The 23409-nt window shown below is 36.7% G+C and overlaps 1 protein-coding gene across 1 annotated transcript in view; it reads left to right on the top strand.

Annotated features, from left to right (window-relative positions):
• Positions 1-579: 579 nt before the first annotated feature.
• LRGUK (leucine rich repeats and guanylate kinase domain containing) overlaps positions 580-23409 on the top strand; it is a 51680-nt gene continuing 28850 nt past the window's right edge. Inside the window, 9 exon segments of the mRNA XM_059847945.1 lie at positions 580-823; positions 1541-1648; positions 3013-3094; positions 4761-4861; positions 5833-5914; positions 7674-7798; positions 16084-16227; positions 19660-19740; positions 20333-20419. Of these exon segments, the coding sequence (XP_059703928.1) occupies positions 608-823; positions 1541-1648; positions 3013-3094; positions 4761-4861; positions 5833-5914; positions 7674-7798; positions 16084-16227; positions 19660-19740; positions 20333-20419 (1026 nt within the window). The 5' untranslated portion in view covers positions 580-607.

A 23409-nucleotide genomic window follows, 5' to 3' on the forward strand; every position in this document is an offset into this window, starting at 1 on the left:
GTGCATAAATTCCATTCCAACACAGGATTCTGTCTGGTCAGTATTAGCTTCTTCCTCTGAATCCTGATGGCATCTCCAGGGCTGAGTGAGGCAGGAAGAAGTTCGTTTCTCCTGATAATGGAGCAATAAATTCTCCTTCTCTGAAAAATTCAGGTCTCCTGTGGCTGCTGTCTCAGTGCAAGTCTTTTCTTTAGGAAAAAGTATCCTACACAGCAGAGTTTCTATTTTAACAATTTTTATAACCTAAAACTACATTTAACACAGTACTTAAGAGAATTAATACAGCATCACTTTCTAACACAACACCTATCGTATTCATTTGAATATTTGTGAAAAGCCAATCATAAAACAGCCATTTTTCACAGTAACTTTTATAAGTTCGTTGTGCACCTCGAGGCGGGAGCGAGGCCAATGGCTGCCTCAGGGAGGCGAACCACAACTCCCAAGATGCTCCGCGGCGCGGCCGGCCGAGAACTACAATTCCCATGCTGCCCCGCTACGTACTCTGCTCTCCTATTGGCTGGCGGGGCGGTTAGCGGGAATCACCGGCTCTTCCCGTCTCCACGGCAACGCGTAAACAAATGGCGGTGGCCGGGCCTTAGCGGGGATGGCGCCGATAGCGGAGCTTCCTCCGGCTCCGCCGTCCTTAGCCCAGCTCATGTCGGGCGGCGAGGAGAACGGGCTAGAGAGCATCCTCGGAGGGCCGCTCCCCCCTCCTGAAGTGCCGCCGCAGGCCCTCGCTGCGGGCTTCTCCGCGGAGCCGCCCCTGCCCCAGCATGGGCAGCAGGAGGAGGGCGAGGAGGTAGAGTCGGAGCGCTCGGAGGTTCAGCCCAGGGGTCCCCGGCTGTGTGGGGAGGGGTGTGTGCACGGGAGGGAGCTGCTCTTTCCCCCCTCGGTGTGGATCTTGGGGGAAGAAGGGCGGCACCTCTCATTTCTGCCTTTTTAGGGTGCCTGCCATCCCCAGGTGGTGCCCAGGGTCCTCCTGGATTGTCCCTCTCTCTCTCTCGGAATCAATTAGATTGGGAAAAAAAAATTGGAAAATTTTCAATTCCAGCCACTAACCCAGCCCTGCCAAGTGCTCCCGGCCATATAAGATTAAGGATAAATGGCACATGTGTGGCCAAATTAACCAAATTTCCTGCCTAAATTCCCGACCCTGAGCTCCAATGAGCCCCATGGACACGTGGGAATTTTCTCTCCCTGCCCTGCTGGGCTTTCAATCCCAACGCCACAAAATATCACCTCCTATTTTGCCTTGTGGAAATCATTCCGTGCCCTCCCTTGCTATAACACGAAGGTGCTATAATGAAATTATTCTGTTAATTGCTATAATGAAATTATTCTGTTAATTGCTATAATGAAATTATTCTGGTTTTTGCTATAATGAAATTATTCTGTTAATTGCTATAATGAAATTATTCTGTTTTTTGCTATAATGAAATTATTCTGTAATTTATCTCGGTCCCTGTTGGACTGTGCTCTTTTCTGACCCAGAGATGGGGCAGCTGAGAGGCGTTTTCCCATTCCTGGTGTGTTTTAGGATCACCTGGAGGGGGTGTTGGATGCAGACACCGCTGCTGAGGGGCTCCACACCTTCGGCTGCTCAGCCCCTGGCACTGAGTATGTTTATCTTCACCTCTCGCTTCCCGTGAGTACCAGCAAAAAAACATCAGTTTGAGGTGCTTCTCTGCAGAAATATTCCCTTTTTTTGGATATAAAAATAATATATTTTATAAATTAAATATTTATATTATATTATATTATATTATATTATATTATATTATATTATATTATATTATATTATATGTAAAATACATATAACACTAAAAAATTATATTAAAAATAAAATATATATTTTATATATAATAGATATAAAATATTAAAAATAAAAATAGAAATATATATTATATATAATATTATCTAAAAATAGATATAAAAATATATTATATAAATTATATATAAAATTATAAATATATATTATATTTAATATTATATGAAATATAAAATATAACAATAAATTATATATATAATATAATATTATGTTATGGTATGTTACGTTATATTAATTATATTATATTACATTATATTACATTATATTATAATATATTGTATTATATTATATTATATGTGAAATACATATAAAACTTTAAAAATTATATTAAAATAAATATATATAATATATATTTTATATATGATAGATAAAAAATATTAAAAATACATAAAAATAGAAATATTTATTATATATAATATTATATAAAATATATATAAAATATAAAAATAAACTATATATAAAATTATAAAAATATATTATATTTAATATTATATGAAATAGATATAAAAATAACAATAAATTATATATAATATAATGTTATGTTATGTTATATTAATTATATTATAATAGATTATATTATATTATATGTAAAACACATATAAAACTTTAAAATTATATTAAAAATAAATTTATATTATATATTTTATATATAATAGATATAAAATATTAAAAAATATGAATATATATTATATAAAATATATAAAATAGATATAAACTATAAAAATAAATTATATATATAATATAATGTTATATTATATTATATTATATTATATTATATTATATTATATTATATTATATTATATTATATTATATTATATTATATTATATTATATTATATTATATTATATTATATTATATTATATTATATTATATTATATTATATTATATTATATTATAATTTTTTCCTCATCCAGTCCTCAGGTGTGAACAATGTATCTTCCTCCTTCAGTCAGCTGGTGGATAAAAACGCAGAGGGCTGTGTAAATCCCCTGGAACTGCTGCCTTCAGGAAGTGGAAGTGGCTGTGTTGTTTTAAAGCGGAAGCAGTTCTGTTGTTTTAAAGCCATTTTTTGGCATTTTCTCCCTGTCTGGCTGCTCCACCGTCACTTTCTGCAGGTGTCACCTGGGTGAGCAGGGCCATAGCCCAGTTATAAATTGTGACTGAAGGCCTTTCCTTCCCAGGGCCGCCAGCTGCGGGACATCAGCCTCCTCTCCAGCTACACCCACCTGCAGAAGATGGACCTGTCCTGCAACGAAATCAGCGGTATGCAGGGAGCCACCTGCAGATTCCTGCCCTGGCAGGCTGCTGCGCATGGGGAACGCGCCCAGCCACGCAGCTTGAGTGTCACACAGCCTGGGTGGCGTTTGAGTGGGGACAGACATTGCACAGAGCCGGGCCTGGGCTCCTCCAAACGCCCAGAATATCCACGGCCCGCTAGCAGCGGCACACGTTTGTCATGGGGACACGGAGCTCCAACTCTCAGTGCAGCAGCCAGAGATGGAATCCCAGCAGATAGCGGGGGAAGGGCTGGGCAATTTTTGGGGTGGCAGGGAGGAAATGATGGGTCTGACTGCGTGTACTCAGCGGGGTAATTTATTATTCTGTGGTGTTATATTATATAAAATATATTATATTATATTACGTTACGTTACGTTACATTACGTTACATTACATTGTATTACATTACATTACATTACATTACATTATATTACATTACATTACATTATATTATATTACATTTTAATATATTTTACTATATTTTAATATATTTTAATATATTATATTTTACTATATTTTACTATATTACATTGTATTATATATTACATTACATTAATTATATAACACAATACTATATTACATTATATTACATTATATTGCATTATATTATATTACAATATATTAATTGTATTAAAATATACTATATTACATTATATTATATTATATTACATTACACTCTGCTATATTACATAATATTATATTATATTATATTGAATTATATTACATTGCATTGCATTATATATATTACATTACATTACATTACATCAATATTATATTATATTATATTATATTATATTATATTATATTATATTATATTATATTATATTATATTATATTATATTATATTATATTATATTATATTATATTATATTATATTATATTATATTATATTATATTATATTATATTATATTATATTATATTATATTATATTATATTATATTATATTATATTATATTCCATATTATATTATATTATATTATATTCCATATTATATTATATTATATTATATTATATTATATTATATTATATTATATTCCTTATTATATTCCATATTATATTATATTATATTTTATTATATTATATTATATTATATTTTATTATATTATATTATATTATATTACAGTATATTACATTACATTACATTACATTACATTACATTATATTACATTACATTATATTATATTACATTATATTATGTCATGTCATATCATATCATATCATACTATATTATATTATATTTTACTATATTATAATATATTACAATATATTATATTATATTATATATTGCATTACATTAATTATATACCACTACACTCTATTGCATCATATTGCATTAGATTATAGTATTGCAGTCTATGATATAACAATATTACATTATAATACTATTATATTACATTAATAATATATACAAATATAAAAATAAATTCTTGCTTCAAGGCAAGTCAGCTGGCAGAATGAAGATTAAATGTTGGCTGTTTATTCTTTGTGGTTTATAAACCTTTCCCCCTCTAGGAGCAGGTGCCAGTATCTGCTTTCTGCATTTCAGGCGCCCCTTTGGGCCCCTGCAGCTGCCAATTAACTGCTAATTGCTGCGGGGTGTAATTAGCCCCTGTGGCTGGGAGGGTCTGTGACACTGTGTTCGGTTTCTAGATCTTTCCTGTGTCAGCCACATGCCGTATTTGGTAGAGCTGAATGCTTCCAACAACCTACTGACCTCCTATTTCAACTTCAAAGCGCCCAAAAACCTCAGGGTAAGGCTGGGAAAAAATAAATTTAATAAAGAATTAAAGTTTTCAATTCAAAACCATTTTCTGAATCTAAGTTAGATTGATTTGAGCGTAGGAAAATGTCAATTTTTATTCCTTTTTTGTTCTTCTTTCTCGCCTCAATTCATATTTTCCTTTTCCAAATCTTTGGGTCTTTCATTTATATTTATATTTATATTTATATTTATATTTATATTTATATTTATATTTATATTTATATTTATATTTATATTTATATTTATATTTATATTTATATTTATATTTATATTTATATTTATATTTATATTTATATTTTATTTGTGTTTATATTTATGTGTGTTTATATTTATATTTGTGTTTATATTTATATTTGTGTTTGTGTGTACATTTATATTTATATTTGTATGTAAATTTGTATGTATGTTTATATTATATTATATTATATTATATTATATTATATTATATTATATTATATTATATTATATTATATTATATTATATTATATTATATTATATTATATTATATTATATATTATATATTATTTGTATTTGTGTGTATATTTAATTTTATATTATATTGGTAATAATATTAATATTAATGTGTATATGTTTATGTATATTTATATTTATATTAGTATTTGTATTTGTATGTATATTTAATTTTATATTCATATTATATTATATTGTATTATATTATATTATATTTCTATTTTATTTATATTTGTATGTATATTTAGTTTTATTATTATATTATATTATATTATATTAGTATGTATATTTAATTTTATATTTATGTAATATTTATATTTATGTGCATTTTATCTCTATTTTCCTTCATTTCTTTGTATTTTATTTATGTCTTTTATGTCCTCCCACCCTGAACCCCTGGGCCTGGCGGGAGGGTGGAACAAACTCCCAGCCAGGGCAGGTACCAAGGAAATAACCCCAAATTCCTCTCTTTGTTTGTTTTCCCCGTAGGAAGTGGATTTTTCACACAATCAAATCCCAAAAATGAAGGATTTATCAGAGTACCACTCGCTGACCACGCTCCTGCTGGATTGTATCCTTTGGGGAAACTTAAATGGGATAAAAATTGAATTTTTTGTTGTTTCTTCAAATAAATTCCAGTTCTTTCGTGTTTTCCCCTTCATCTCAGTTTTGTCCTTAGAACTGAGATAAAATTTTAATTCTGGTGCTGAGACTGAGCTTTATTTACTTCAGCTTTGGTGGTGTGAAAAGTGGGCAAATTTGGGGATTTTCCTGCAGAGGAACACAAAAAATTCCTTTTTTTGTCATGGACAAGTGAAGAGGGGAGATGTCCCTTACAGAGATAATAAATAAATAACAAATAAATAGATTTAATAATAATAACTGTAATAATAACTATAACTAAACTATAGCTAAATATAAATATAAATGTAAATGTAAATATAAATGTAATTATAAATATAAATATAAATATAAATATAACTAATCTAGACCTATAAATATAAATGTAAATACAATACTAATAATACTAATTTTAATATTACTACTACTACTAATAATAATAATGATAATGACAATGATAATAATAATAATAATAATAATAATTTTAAAATCCCAAATGTCATCAGGGAATCAGCTCAGAACACTGAAATAAAAAAGGAATTTGTTGTTTCATCTCAGACCCAACGAATTGTTCAGGACAAGGCTGTTCAGTGAAAATAAAGAGAATTTTGAGGAATTTGGAAAAATTTAACAATTTTTAAAAACTCCCTGGAGTTCTTGAGGGAAGCCCTGACAAGGAGGGGGCAGGAGCTTGGTGCAGAATTTTCTGTCTCTCCCTCCATCCATTTTGGGGAGGAACTGGAGCTGGATTTGTTGTTTTGGGCTGACCCAGGGTCAGGTTCCTCTCACTCCATCCATGACAGGGAAGAGCTGGAGCTGGATTTGTTGTTTTGGGCAGATCCAGGTCAGGTTCCTCACCCTCCATCCATTTTGGGGAGGAACTGGAGCTGGATTTGTTGTCACAGGTTCTTTGTTGAGGGAATTGGAGGAGTTCTGTCAATGCTGAAGTTCCCTGAGAGGAATCCTAATTATTGTGCTGCTGTTTTTAACTGGGATTAATTTAAAATGCACTTTTTCCTCTCGGGACAGATGGCCAGGACACAACAGGTATAATTTAAACTGGCATAAAATTATAACTTGGATAAAAACGTGAATAATTCCTGTAGGAGCAGTGGGATTCCAACCCCCTCAGGATAAATCCTTTCCAGCTCCCCACCCCACAAACCCAATTTGTTAATTTATCACCTCATTACTGCTCGGGTTTTGTGTTCAGCTGATGGTTTTTTGTCACCGACATGTTCTACGGAAAATCCTTTCCTTGGGATTTTCCCTCCTGAGAAGCTGGGAGGCCTCAGGAACAAACTGTGACCAAAGATTCTCTGCTGCTGTGGGATGCAGCAGGTGGGTCTGGGATTGGTCTCACCTGGTTGTTTCTCATTGATGGCCAATCCCAGCCCAGCTGCCCAGACTGGCTCGGTCACAGACAAACCTTTGTCATTCATTCCTTTTCCATCCTTAGCCAGCCTTCTGATGGAATCCTTTCATTCTGTACTTTTAGTAGAGTTTTAATATAATATATATCATAAAATAACAAATCAGCCTTCTGAGCATGGAGTCAGATGTGGCATTCTCTGTCCCTCGCCGAGGTGGGAGCTGTCTTTGATCCTCTTATTTTTCCTGAGAGCTGCTTCACGTCCTGATCCCCTTATTTTTCCTGAGAGCTGCTTCACGTCCTGATCCCCTTATTTTTTCCTGAGAGCTGTGTGCAGTCAATGAGATTGAGGAGATCCGGGGGCTGGAGGGCTGTCCCAGCCTGGCCCAGCTGGGGCTGTCCCACAACCGGCTCACGGCCGTCGGCGGCCTGCGGGACCTGCCCGTCCGCCAGCTCAACCTGGTAAGGAGCAGCTGGCCCCGGGCTTTCCTGCCTGGCTCCTGTCCAGACAGCAAGGCCCGGGGAGAAAGTGTAAATATCATGTTAGAAATATGAAAGTAAGAAATAGGTGATGTGCTGTTTTGCATTATATATTATTTTGTAGTATGTATTTTTAATTGTATATTATTTAGTAATATATAATGTCATGTAATGTCATATAATGTAATATCATGTCATATAATATGTGCTATAATATCAAGTAATGTTATATTATATACTATAATGTTGTATAATGTCATATAATGGCATAATATAATGTCATATAATATAATGTCATATAATATAATATAATATAATGTCATATAATATAATATAATGTAATATAATATAATGTCATATAATATAATATAATATAATGTCATATAATGTAATATAATATAATGTCATATAATATAATGTCATATAATATAATATAATATAATGTCATATAATATAATATAATGTAATATAATATAATGTCATATAATATAATATAATATAATGTCATATAATATAATATAATATAATGTCATATAATATAATATAATATAATGTCATATAATATAATGTCATATAAAATAATGTCATATAATATAATATAATATAATGTAATATAATATAATATAATATAATATAATGTCATATAATATAATGTCATATAAAATAATGTCATATAATATAATATAATATAATATAATATAATATAATATAATATAATATAATATAATATAATATAATATAATATAATATAATATAATATAATATAATATAATATAATATAATATAATATAATGTAATGTAATGTAATGTAATGTAATGTAATGTAATGTAATGTAATATAATGTAATATAATATAATATAATGTAATATAATATAATATAATATAATATAATATAATATAATATAATATAATATAATATAATGTAATGTAATGTAATATAATATAATGTCATATAATAAAATATTATATAAGAAAATGTCATATAATATATAATATGATATGATATGATATGATATAATATAATATAGTATCGTATAATATAATATAGTATAATATAATGTCATATAATATAATGTCATATAATGTCATATAATGTCATATAATGTCATATAATGTCATATAATATAATATGATATGATATGATATGATATGATATGATATGATATAATATAATATAATATAATATAATATAATATAATATAATATAATATAATATAATATAATATAATATAATATAATATAATATAATATATAATGTAATGTCATATAATATGATATGGAATATAATATAATAGAATATAATATGTAATATAATGTAATGTTCTATTTTATACTATAATGTTATATTATATTATATTTGATATATAATATATGATCTATTAGATTTTACATAACATATAATTTATTATATATCATATATTATATAATATATAATACATTATATTGGATATTATATTAGATATTATTTTCTATCATATATTATATAATGCCATATAATGTATAATAAATATAATATGTATTAGACATTATATATTTTAAAAATATAACATTTTTATATCACATATAATATAGATTACATAAATTATGTATAATATACATTATATATAATATATTTGTTATAATTATTATATATAATTATATAACAATTTCTTATCAATATAATTTAAATATTTTATTAAATATAAATATTAAATATAATAAAAATAGGAAGATAATCACATAAAAATTATCAGAAATATCTGCCATGCTCTACATTTTCAAAATTATTAATACAACTGCTATACATTTTCAAAGTGAATAATACCACTGTTGCACACAAACACAACCCAAACCTGTTTTTAATGCAGTGCAGTGGCTCCCAAAGCAACAGGCTGCTTCTAAACAGCTTTTATGTTGTAATAAGTAGTGAAAAATATTTAATGGGACTTATAAAAAATATTTAATGGGATTTATCAAACATTTTTAATGGGACTTATCAAAAATATTTAATGGGACTTATCAGAAATATTTAATGGGACTTATCAAACATATTTAATGGGACTTATCAAAAATACTTAATGGGACTTATTAAAAATATTTAATGGGACTTATCAAAAATATTTAATGGGACTTATAAAAAATATTTATTGGTACTTATAAAAATATTTCTTGGGGCTTATCAAAAATATTTAATGGGACATCAAACATATTTAATGGGACTTATCAAAAATATTTAATGGGGCTTATCAGAAATATTTAATGGGACTTATCAAACATATTTAATGTGACTTATAAAAATATTTAATGGGGCTTATCAAACATATTTAATGGGACTTATCAAACATATTTAATGGGACTTATCAAAAATAAATCCCAAAGCCCTTTACAGAGCTCCCATTGGCTACATTGGTTTTCAGCACCCACCTCAATGTTGGAGGTGAAGGGAATGAATCCCTTATCAGGAATAGAAACCTTATTTTCCAGTCCTTTGAAAATTTAAAGTTTTTTCTCCTGCCCTGTAAAAGTGCTGCAGGAAATGCAGCTGAGGCTGGCCCTGGGCTGCTGCAGCGCTCAGGGCAGGAGTTCACACTGGGCAGGTTTGAATTTTACATTCAGATGGGGTCAATAAAATCCCATTTCAGATCTAGGATCCCTCCAGGAGCTCTCAGTGGCGATACATGGGAATTTGGGCTCAGTGTTAGTGGGAAGATGAGCTCAGATTGGCCAAATCCCCTGGAAATGTTTGGAAAGAGCTCCAGGATCTTTTTTCTAAATACTTTGAAAAGACTTTAATACTTTTTCCCTCCAAATTTGAGCCACAGCGAGTCTCTCCACCACTGTGTGCCCTGAAATCCTGTTTTTTTTGGTTAAAGGTGCACCAGGAATTCCCTTGGGAATCTGCTCTGTCCCAAGCTGGGAGATGGTTAACAGTTAAATCCTATTAAATCTGAATTTGGGGTTCTGATATCACTACTGATAGCACTGCTTGTCTTTGTTCATTAGCTACCTGGAAATGATGGAAAGAGATTTTAGCTGGGCATTTAAAAAAATAGAATTAATTAGAATAAAATGCAGTTGCTATTATTATTATTATTATTATTATTATTATTATTATTATTATTATTATTATTGTAGTTATTCTTCTTTCTTCTTCTTTCCTCTTCTTCTTTCCTCTTCTTCTTTCCTCTTCTTCTTTCCTCTTCTTCCTTCTGTCTTCTTTCTTCTTCTTTCTCCTTCTTTCTTCTTCTTTCTTCCTTTTTTCTTCTATTTTCTTCTTTTTTCTCCTTCTTTCTTCTCCTTTTTTCTTTTCTTTCTTCTTTCTTCTCCTTTTCTTCTACTTCTTTCTCCTTCTTTCTCCTTCTTTCTCCTTCGTTCTCCTTCGTTCTCCTTCTTTCTCCTTCTTTCTCCTTTCTTCTCCTTCCTTCTCCTTTCTTCTTCTTTCTTCCTTCTTTCTTCCTTCTTTCTTCCTTCTTTCTTCCTTCTTTCTTCTATTTTCTTCTATTTTCTTCTTTTTTCTTCTTTTTTCTTCTTTTTTCTTCTCCTTCTTTCTTCTTCTTTCTTCTCCTTCTTTCTCCTTCTTTCTCCTTCTTTGTTTCTTCTTCTTCTCAGCTTTCTCTCCCATTCCCCCTTGAGCTTTTTTTTTATAAGTTTGAAAAAAGCAGAAAGTTCTGAAGTTTGGGAAGAACACTTCAAAAAAACCCTGTAAATTCTCCCTCGCTGTACCAAAACCCCATTTATTCCACTCATATTTGCACAGCAAAAAAAAAATAAATAAAATAAAATGAGAAACACAGCTCTAATGAACTGGACCCAGAATTTTCTGTTTATAAAGGATCCATCCCCAAGCCCCTTTTGTTCCCAGAACTTTCTGCTCTTAAAGAATCCATCCCCAAATCCCTTTTGTTCCCAGAACTTTCTGCTCTTAAAGGATCCATCCCCAAATCCCTTTTGTTCCCAGAATTTTCTGCTCTTAAAGGATCCATCCCCAAATCCCTTTTGTTCCCAGAATTTTCTGCTTTTAGAGGATCCATCCCCAAACCCCTTTTGTTCCCAGAATTTTCTGATTTTAAAGGATCCATCCCCAAACCCCTTTTGTTCCCTGAATTTTCTGCCTTTAAAGGATCCATCCCCAAATCCCTTCTGTTTCCAGAATTTTCTGCTCTTAAAGGATCCATCCCCAAATCCCTTTTGTTCCCTGAATTTTCTGCCTTTAAAGGATCCATCCCCAAATCCCTTCTGTTTCCAGAATTTTCTACTCTTAAAGGATCCATCCCCAAACCCCTTTTGTTCCCAGAATTTTCTGCCTTTAAAGGATCCATCCCCAAATCCCTTCTGTTTCCAGAATTTTCTACTCTTAAAGGATCCATCCCCAAATCCCTTTTGTTCCCAGAATTTTCTGCTCTTAAAGGATCCATCCCCAAATCCCTTTTGTTCCCAGAATTTTCTGTTTATAAAGGATCCATCCCCAAGCCCCTTTTGTTCCCAGAACTTTCTGCTCTTAAAGAATCCATCCCCAAATCCCTTTTGTTCCCAGAACTTTCTGCTCTTAAAGGATCCATCCCCAAATCCCTTTTGTTCCCAGAATTTTCTGCTCTTAAAGGATCCATCCCCAAATCCCTTTTGTTCCCAGAATTTTCTGCTTTTGGAGGATCCATCCCCAAACCCCTTTTGTTCCCAGAATTTTCTGCTTCTAAAGGATCCATCCCCAAATCCCTTTTGTTCCCAGAATTTTCTCCTTTTAGATGATCCATCCCCAAATCCCTTTTGTTCCCAGAATTTTCTCCTTTTAGATGATCCATCCCGAAACCCCTTTTGTTCCCAGAATTTTCTGATTTTAAAGGATCCATCCCCAAACCCCTTTTGTTCCCTGAATTTTCTGCCTTTAAAGGATCCATCCCCAAATCCCTTCTGTTTCCAGAATTTTCTGCTCTTAAAGGATCCATCCCCAAATCCCTTTTGTTCCCAGAATTTTCTGCCTTTAAAGGATCCATCCCCAAATCCCTTCTGTTTCCAGAATTTTCTACTCTTAAAGGATCCATCCCCAAACCCCTTTTGTTCCCAGAATTTTCTGCCTTTAAAGGATCCATCCCCAAATCCCTTCTGTTTCCAGAATTTTCTACTCTTAAAGGATCCATCCCCAAGCTCCTTTTGTTCCCAGAATTTTCTGCTCTTAAAGGATCCATCCCCAAATCCCTTTTGTTCCCAGAATTTTCTGTTTATAAAGGATCCATCCCCAAGCCCCTTTTGTTCCCAGAACTTTCTGCTCTTAAAGAATCCATCCCCAAATCCCTTTTGTTCCCAGAACTTTCTGCTCTTAAAGGATCCATCCCCAAATCCCTTTTGTTCCCAGAATTTTCTGCTCTTAAAGGATCCATCCCCAAATCCCTTTTGTTCCCAGAATTTTCTGCTTTTAGAGGATCCATCCCCAAACCCCTTTTGTTCCCAGAATTTTCTGGTTTTAGAGGATCCATCCCCAAATCCCTTTTGTTCCCAGAATTTTCTGGTTTTAGAGGATCCATCCCCAAATCCCTTTTGTTCCCTGAATTTTCTGCTTTTAAAGGATCCATCCCCAAACCCCTTTTGTTCCCTGAATTTTCTACTCTTAAAGGATCCATCCCCAAACCCCTTTTGTTCCCAGAATTTTCTCTTTATAAAGGATCCATCCCCAAGCTCCTTTTGTTCCCAGAACTTTCTGCTCTTAAAGGATCCATCCCCAAATCCCTTTTGTTCCCAGAATTTTCTGCTTTTAGAGGATCCATCCCCAAACCCCTTTTGTTCCCAGAACTTTCTGCTTTTAAAGGATCCATCCCCAAATCCCTTTTGTTCCCAGAATTTTCTGCTCTTAAAGGATCCATCCCCAAATCCCTTTTGTTCCCAGAATTTTCTGTTTATAAAGGATCCATCCCCAAGCTCCTTTTGTTCCCAGAATTTTCTGCTTCTAAAGTAACCATCCCCAACCCCCTTGGTTCCAAGAATTTTCTGGTTTTGGAGGATCCATCCCCAAACCCCTTTTGTTCCCAGAACTTTCTGCTCTTAAAGGATCCATCCCCAACCCCCTTTTGTTCCCACAATTTTCTGCTTCTAAAGAATCCATCCCCAAACCCCTTTTGTTCCCAGAACTTTCTGCTCTTAAAGGATCCATCCCCAACCCCCTTTTGTTCCCAGAATTTTCTGTGCCCCTCTGTCCCAGCATTTTGCAATTCCAGCTCCAAGCTGTATCCGATTAACCAGAGGTCTAACGAAGCCTCCATGCTATTAATAACCTAATTAAACATTTAAAAGTCAGGAAAAATGTCAAGGGCAGACAACTGGATTGACATTAGAGTCAGCTGGCTTGTTTATTTCTGCAGTTCCTAAATATTTATTGAGGGGAGATGAGGCTTCCAGGCTTTTAGCACGAGGTGAGGCTGATGGGAAAATAAAATTTGCAAGGTTGTGGAAGAGGAATCCTGTGGAGAAACCATCTGGGAATGTGTGGGACAGGGATGAGCATGGAATTGTTATCCCTGCTTGGAGGCTGGGCAGAAATGAGTCTCTGGTTTGTGAGGGCCTGAGGAATGAAACCATCTGGAGGCCAGTGAGAAATCAGGGCCTCGTTTGAAAAACCTCTGAGGGTTGGTTCTCAGAAATTTGGGGCGTTTCGTGTGGGAAAGTCTGGAAGAATTGACAGAAAATTGGGGGTTTTTTTTAATTATTGTTTTTTAAACATTTCTGTGCTGTCACTGACAGTGAATGCAGCCTTCCCTTGATGTGCATTAATATGGATTTATGTATTCCAGAGAGATTTTGGAATCTTATCAGGGAATCAGGGAATCATGGAATGGGTGGGAAGGGATCTCAAAGATCACCCAGTGCCACCCCATCCATGGCAGGGACACCTCCCAGTGTCCCAGGCTGCTCCAGCTCCAGTGTCCAGCCTGGCCTGGGACATCCCAGGGATGCAGGGGCAGCCCCAGCTGCTCTGGGAATCCCATCCCAAAATCCCACCCCAGTCTCCCTCTCCCAGGGAATTCCCTCCATTCCCAGCCTGAGATTGGATCCATCCCCACCCCGACTCTGCTCTAGGAAGGAATTTTGGGATCTGGGGGCTTCACTGGGAATCTCAGGACTCCAGGAAGGGTCTCCCTTCCCTTTTCCATCCCCAACTTCCATAAAGATCCCTCACGATGGATTCTGAGTGTCCCAAATCCCAGAATCCCGGAATGGTTTGGGTGGGAAGGGACCTTCCACCCCATCCCATTCCAATCCCACTGTCCCAGGCTGCTCCAGCCCCAGTGTCCAGCCTGGCCTGGGACACTCCAGGGATCCAGGGGCAGCCCCAGCTGCTCTGGCAGTTCCAGCCCAGGCAGGAATTCCTCATTGCCCAGATCCCATCCATGCCTGCCCTCTGGCACTGGGAGCCATTCCCTGGCTCCTGTCCCTGCAGGCCTTGTCCCCAGTCCCTCTGCAGCTCTCCTGGAGCCCCTCCAGGCCCTGGAATGTGCTGGAAGCTCTCCCTGGATCCTTCCCCTCTCCAGGGGAACATTCCCAACCCTCAGCCTGTCTCCTCTCTATCCCACCCTAATTTTTTCATTATTTATTCTGCAATCACAAGTGTAAACAGAGCCCTGATTACAGAGGGAAATTCAATGTATTTATGGATATATATTCCATAATTTTCCATGCATCTTGTGTTCTAAATTTTGAGCTGGATGGTGACAAGAGTGTTCTTGGGCCGATATCAGCGTTTAAAAAATGTTAGATCTCTTTTTATTGCTGTTGTCTCTTGAAGGTGAGTTGGAGATGAGCTAATCAGGAGAGAGGTGATTCCTTTTTTCCATGAGGAGAAATGTGACACATCAGCATGTGCATGAGGCTAGTGCAGGAAGGTCTATTTTTGAGAGGATTCTCCATGACAAAAAGTCCTCAAATCCAACAAATAATTCCTTTTTTCCCTCAGGAATGTTGTTTTCCATAGAGATTATCAGCAGAAATTAACACATCCGGATGTGCATGAGGCTAGTGCAGAATGGTCTATTTGTGACAGGATTCTCCATGACAAAAAGTCCTCAAATCCAAAAAATAGTTCCTTTTTCCCCCCAGGAATGTTGTTTTCCATAGAGGTTTATCAGCAGGAATATAACACATCAGCATGTGCATGAGGCTAGTGCAGGAAGGCCTATTTTGGACAGGATTTTCCACGATAAAATCTCCTCAAATTCACCAAATAACTCTTTTTTTCCCCTCAGGAGCACTGTTTTTCACAGAGGTTTATTTGCAGTTTCTCTGCTTTCCTTTTTTCCCCTAGAGCTTTAACCAGATTGAGAAGGTGGATGGGCTGAAGAGCTTGAAAAATCTGCAGAGGGTGGATCTGTCCAACAATAAAATAAACAGTCTGCAAGGCTTGGAGGAGCATGACCTGCTGGAGGAGATCAACCTAGAGGATAACCAGGTACCAGGCTGAGCTCAGCTCCTTCGAGCAGCACAGAATATTTCCAATTTTTCACAACAAACTCCTTGAAGGGCTCCAGAAATCCTCCAGCAGTGCAAGGAAGGAATATTAGAAAAGCTGAGATATTTTCTTGTGGTGCTTCCCAGGTTGATTCCTGGTGTCCTCTCAGCCTTTGTTTAATGTCTGGGGTGGTTTTCTCTACTCTCAGGTCCCCCTTTGGTGCTCCCACACCCTGAGGAGCTGCAGTGCTCCCCTGGGTGCCCCGGGCAGATTGTCCACGGCTCCGCTCCCTTTCCTCCATCAGTTGGAGCAGATGGAATGTGACCACCAATGAGAGATGCAGAATTCCTCCCCCGCCCAAAGGCACCGGGAAAATCCCTGGAGGCAGCAGAGAGCTGGGAAATTCCTCCTTCCCCTCCTGCCAACACCTCCTCTCCCCACTGCTGGCATCCTCTGGGGATAAAATGATTTAATTTGGGGGTTTGGGTGTGACGGTGTTCACAGGGGTCCCAGGGTGAGGGAAGGGATGAGAAAGTTGACTCCATGCTCAGAAGGCTGATTTGTTATTTTATGATCTATATTATATTAAAACTCTACCAAAAGAACAGAAGAAAGGATTCCATCAGAAGGCTGGCTAAGGATAGAAAAGGAATGAATGACAAAGGTTTGTCTGTGACCGAGCCAGTCTGGACAGCTGGGCTGGGATTGGCCATCAATGAGAAACAACCAGGTGAGACCAATCCCAGACCCACCTGCTGCATCCCACAGCAGCAGAGAATCTTTGGTCACAGTTTGTTCCTGAGGCCTCCCAGCTTCTCAGGAGGGAAAAATCCCAAGGAAAGGATTTTTCATAGAACACGTTGGTGACATTTGGGGATAAAATGATTTAATTTGGGGGTTTTGGGGCACATTTGGTGTCCATCAGGGGAAATGTCAGTGTTTTACTGGAAGGAGGAGATGATTCCATGAAAATCAGGGAAGGGAGAGGCAGGTGGATCCCTTATTGAATCGCTGGGGTGGTTTTCTCTTCTCTCAGGTCCCCCTTTGGTGCTCTCACACCCTGAGGAGCTGCAGTGGCTCAGGCAGGGATGAGTTTGCAGCTTTTCCACCTGGATTATTCCAGAAGATCTTTACTCACCCCACTGCTGCCGGGCCTCAGGGGGGTTGTGAATCCCGCCCAGCCCAATTTTATGACCACAGGTTCTTCTGAGCTCTGTTTAAGAAGTGGATTTTGTCATGCAGCACAATTTTCTGTGCTGGAAATAACAATGGCACCATCCAACTCTTTTGAATTTTGAATGCCAAGCCAAATATCCACAATGATTTTGATATTGATCTTCCAGCATCCTTAACTAAAAAGAAAACAAAAAAAAAATCAATTCATGAATCACTTGGATGTCAAAGACACGTGAAAAAAAAGATAATTTAAGAAAAATAAAATATACAGCAGCAGTGGAACATTTTCTGTCATTTTTCTCTCCTTGCAAGAGGATTTAATAATAAATCACTGTGCATTTTTTTCTGCCTGTGTTCAGGTTGACATTTCAAGGTGCCTCAATTGCAGCAGACAGGAAACTCTCTAATTATTAACTCTCTAATTAATAGCACCACTTCCAGTGCCTCATTTATTTACCACCGTTCCTTACAGCACTTAAAAATTTCTTAATTTTACCTCATCAAAAATTCCCTCTTTGAGTGATGTCATTGAAACTGCTCAATGAGTTTTCTGAATATTTTTTTTAATTTTTTTTTTTGAATGCTGCCTACGGAAGAATAATTTAGAAGGGAGTTTTAATTAATTAATTAACACGTGGAGCTCACAACCACTCAGAATGAGCTTAAATTCTTGGTTTTATTTAAAAAAATGAGCACAACAGGTTCAGCTACAAATGTGTCCCTTGTAAACATTCAGTGATTTTCCAGCTGTTGATGGCTGGAATTCTGGGATTTATTGCAGAAATCCACTCAAATCTCATTTTAACTCACCAAAACTGCCCTGGGTGGGCTCATTCTCATCTCAAAGTGAGTTTAGAGCAGGCTGGGGTTGAGGTTGATGTTTTTAGGCACTTTAAAAGGATTGAGTATAAATTAGGGAGAATCTGGAGGCTTTTAGGTTCAGCTGGGCTTTCAGGATTTAAAAAGGGCTGTGGCAGAGATGGAGAGAGGATTTTTACGTGGAAAACCAGGATTTAAAAGGGGCTGTGGAAGAGATGGAGAGAGGATTTTTATGTGGAAAACCAGGGTTTAAAAGGGGCTGTGGAAGAGATGGAGAGAGGATTTTTATGTGGAAAACCAGGATTTCAAAGGGGCTGTGGAAGAGATGGAGAGAGGATTTTTACATGGAAAACCAGGATTTAAAAGGGGCTGTGGAAGAGATGGAGAGAGGATTTTTACATGGAAAACCAGGATTTAAAAGGGGCTGTGGAAGAGATGGAGAGAGGATTTTTACATGGAAAACCAGGATTTAAAAGGGGCTGTGGAAGAGATGGAGAGAGGATTTTTACATGGAAAACCAGGATTTAAAAGGGGCTGTGGAAGAGATGGAGAGAGGATTTTTACATGGAAAACCAGGATTTAAAAGGGGCTGTGGCAGAGATGGAGAGAGGATTTTTACATGGAAAACCAGGATTTAAAAGGGGCTGTGGAAGAGATGGAGAGAGGATTTTTACAGGGAAAAACACATTGAGGAGAAAAGGGAATGGTTCCACAGTGAAAGAGGAGAGCTTGAGATTGGATCTGGGGATGGAATTCCTGGCTGGGCTGGAATTCCCAGACAGTTCTCCTGGGACAGTGGGAGATGCTCCTGCCCGTGGCACTGGATGGGTTTGAAGGTTTGAAGATCCTCCCAAGCCAACCCATTCCACGCTGATTCCCCAATTCCATCTTTCTGCAGCAAACCAGGGTTGGTTTGGACCACCCAAACCTTGATTAACACCATCAATTAATGAGTGCCCAGCTTTCCTTTGTGCACAGCTGAGAACCCAGATAGGCTGGAGCCTCTGGATCCCCTGATTTATCCCTCTGGACAAAAATCCTGGTCCTTTTTAAACCAAGTGGGATGAACTTGAACTTCAGAGAAAAGAAACTCTTGAAAGGATTTATTTTTTGTTTCAAACTCCCCAGCCAGAGCAGGAATTGAACTGCAGAATTGCCTCACTCAGGCACTTCAGCAGCACATAAAAAGCCAAATGTGTCAGGGCTTGACATTTGAAAGAGCTGGGAAAGTGCAGGTGCTTGGAAATTGCTGTGTGGATTATCCTGCTGCTCCAGCTAACAGCCAAGTCATCTCTTTTTGTGCCTGTTAACGTGTAAACCCCCTTTGTGATGTAGAATTGCTATTTTTCTGCTCAGATTTGAAGAGCAGACATTAAAATGCTTCATTTTCCACTCCGTGGCTGCTGATTTTTGTGCTCTGTTTCTGTCCCTGCTCAGGTGGCTGAGCTGAGCGAGCTGAAGTGGATTGAAGATCTGCCCCTCCTCAGGGTTTTAAATCTTCTAAAAAACCCTCTACAGGTAAGGAAGAGCCAAAAATGAGAACCCAAATCTGATGGTTTGAATCCTTTCAGCCTCAGTTTCTGTCTCTAGATGTGGGCAGGTCATTTGTCCTGAGTGATCCAAGATAACTCTGTCCCAACCCTTGTGATTTCTAAATTTGGTGTGAATTTTACACTCTTTCCCCATGCCAGAAAGAAGAAAAATATTCGAAATTATTAATTTTTTCTTGTAATTGCCAGGTTTTTATTGGCCTTTATGAGGCTGGCCTGTCATGACACACAATAAAATCAGCAGGGAAAAGTACCTGCAATAGACTTTTCCTGATTTCCCATAATCTGAGAGGCTTTTCCTCCTCCTAAGCAAAGTCTGATCAAATCCCTTTCCCATTTTTAAACTCCCATCTTGTCCTTTTGAATGTTGTGGTTCCAAACTTTGGAACAACTCAGCTCTTGCTGCAGCAGTGAAGGCTCAGTTTGGGCCGTGCCTTGGGGGTAAAAAACCCTTTGATTTTGCAATGCATTAAGGCAAATTTAATTTTAGCTGATTGGAATTCAACATTGGCTGGATGAAATGAAATAATTTTTGTCAAAATGGAAATTTTTCCCCTCAGGAAAAAGGCAGTTATTGGCTCTCTGCAATTTTCATGTTGCTCCAAGTCACGGATCTGGATCTCAAAAAGGTCACGGTGGAAGAAAAGGTGAGCAAGCACCATTTCACACTGGAAGTTTTCTAAAGAAATAATACAAAATCCGAGCTTGCAGTTGTGGCAAACTCCTCCCCCAAAATCCTGCTCTCCAGAAATTCTCTAGGGCTGGAAACCTTTCCCTGCTGTGCTGCCTGAACTGGGATTTGCTTGCTGCAGGGGCTGTTTGGGGCACGTTTCCTGTTCATAAAGGGAAATGTCACCGTTTTACTGGAAGGAGGAGATGATTCCATGAAAATCAGGGAAGGGAGAGGCAGGTGGATGCTCTTTTTCCAATGTCACCATTCCCAGGTGACTCCTCCCAGTCTGGCTTCTCCTCTGAAAAAATGGAATTTTTGCTGCTCTGCAGCTGTGCGGTGATATTTGAAGAATTCTTGGAAAATTCTTCCACATGAACTGGTGGAATACACTCTAAATATCTCCTTCTCCTTCTCCTTCTCCTTCTCCTTCTCCTTCTCCTTCTCCTTCTCCTTCTCCTTCTCCTTCTCCTTCCCCTTCCCCTTCCCCTTCTCCTTCTCCTTCTCCTTCACCGTCTCCTTCTCCATCTCCGTCTCTGTCTCCATCTTTGTCTCCTTCTCCTTCTCCTTCTCCTTCACCGTCTCCTTCTCCTTCTCCATCTCCGTCTCTGTCTCCATCTTTGTCTTCTTCTCCTTCTCCTTCTCCTTCTCCTTCTCCTTCTCCTTCTCCTTCTCCTTCTCCTTCTCCTTCTCCTTCTCCTTCTTCTCCTTCTCCTTCTCCTCCTCTGCCTCCTCCTTCTTCTTCTTGTTCTTCTTGTTCTTGTTCTTGTTCTTGTTCTTGTTCTTCTTCTTCTTCTTCTTCTTCTTCTTCTTCTTCTTGTTCTTGTTGTTGTTGTTGTTGTTGTTGTTCTTCTTCTTCTTCTTCTTCTTCTTTTTCTTCTTGTTCTTCTTCTTCTTGTTCTTCTTGTTCTTATTGTTCTTCTTCTTCTTCTTCTTCTTATTATTATTATTATTATTATTATTGTTATTGTTATTATTATTATTATTTTGGCTGCAGCAGCCACTGAGATATTTGCTTAGAGGATGTTGGATTGATGGAAAGAAGGAATTCTGCCTTCTGCCAGAGGAATTGTGCCCCACTCCCCATTTTGTTGCTGAATGAATCCATTACTGAGTCACCTGATGGAAAAATCCAGGATTTAGTGACTCAGAATTTGTATTTTTATTGTGGCTCTGATTTCTGGGATCATCCACAACAAACCTTCCCAGTGTGCCCAAGCTGTGCTGGAATTTCTGTATTTCAGGGAATTATCCTTTCAGAATTATCCCTGCAGGAAATCCATCCCTCCCAACTTTATCTGTATCAGTTTTGGGTCTCTGGTTTAGTGCCAGGCTCTCTGGCATTAATGAATTTTGGATATATTAATGAATTTTGGATAGATTAATGAATTTTGGATATATTAATGATTTTTTTTTCCTTTCTATGGCCTGTAATTTAAACCTGAGTGTCTGCTTTAGACCAACATTTAATTTCTGAGTGATAAAATTGCTCCCCAAAATCCTCTCCTCCTGTTATTTCAGGGTGCCTCCTCTAGCCTCAAGAGTTCTCTTGGCACACTGAATTTGGGGGAGCAGCTCCGTGTCTCACTGATGCCAAATGGATGCACAGGAACGTGGGTTGGATCAGGAGGGTGGTTTGGGTGTGGAATTCCTGCTTGTCCAACTCACCACGTTTGGTTCTCACTGTGGAACAATCTTGCAATATTGATAATTTAATAATAATCCTTCCTTCAGGATACCCAGATGGGCACCAGGATGCACCCACTGTGCTCCCAGCCACTAATTCAGAGCCCAAATTAGAGCTAAAATTAAATTAGTTTTTAATTTTGATTTTTAAATTTTATTGATTTTAAATTTTTTTTCCCTCCTCCTGCTTTTCCCCTGAATATGGGCACGTGGAGATCTGAGCACTGAATGTTTTAAATTTTACTTATTTAATTTAAATTTTTTTCCCTACTCCTGCTTTTCCCCTGAATATGGACAAGTGGAGTTCTGAGCACTGAATGTTTTAAATTTTACTTATTGAATTTAATTTTTTTTTCCCTCCTCCTGCTTTTCACCTGAATATGGACAAGTGGAGTTCTGAGCACTGAATGTTTTCAATTTTATTTATTTTATTTAATTTTTTTTCCCTCCTCCTGCTTTCCCCCCAAATATGGCACATGGAGTTCTGAGCACTGAATGTTTTAAATTTTACTTATTTAATTTTTTCCCCTCCTCCTGCTTTTCCCCTGAATATGGGCACGTGGAGATCTGAACACTGAATGTTTTAAATTTTACTTATTGAATTTAATTTTTTTTCCCTACTCCTGCTTTTCCCCTGAATATGGACAAGTGGAGATCTGAGCACTGAATGTTTTAAATTTTACTTATTTAATTTAATTTTTTTTCCCTCCTCCTGCTTTCCCCCAAATATGGCACGTGGAATTCTGAGCACTGAATGTTTTAAATTTTACTTATTTAATTTAATTTTTTTTTTCCCTCCTCCTGCTTTTCACCTGAATATGGACAAGTGGAGTTCTGAGCACTGAATGTCTTAAATTTTACTTATTTAATTTAATTTTTTTTCCCTCCTCCTGCTTTCCCCCCAAATATGGCACATGGAATTCTGAGCACTGAATGTTTTAAATTTTACTTATTTAATTTAATTTTTTCCCCTCCTCCTGCTTTTCCCCTGAATATGGGCACGTGGAGTTCTGAGCACTGAATGTTTCCAGCCATGGCATTCCAGGCTGGAAGTGGATCATCCTGGCATGGATTGTCTGGCCCAGCCTTGCCTGGGAAAAGCACAGGCAATGCAAAATGGCCCAGGCAGATCCTAGAAGTGACCAGCACTGGTGAATCCACCAGTTATTTCCCTGGGGAAATTCCCACGGAATCCAGGATGGAATCCAGGATGGTTTGGGTTTGAAGGGACCTCAAAGCCCATCCAGTCCCACCCCTGCCATGGGCAGGAACACTTCCCAC

This window comes from Haemorhous mexicanus, chromosome 5 (assembly GCF_027477595.1).
Source record: "Haemorhous mexicanus isolate bHaeMex1 chromosome 5, bHaeMex1.pri, whole genome shotgun sequence".
NCBI classification, from domain to species: Eukaryota; Metazoa; Chordata; class Aves; order Passeriformes; family Fringillidae; genus Haemorhous; species Haemorhous mexicanus.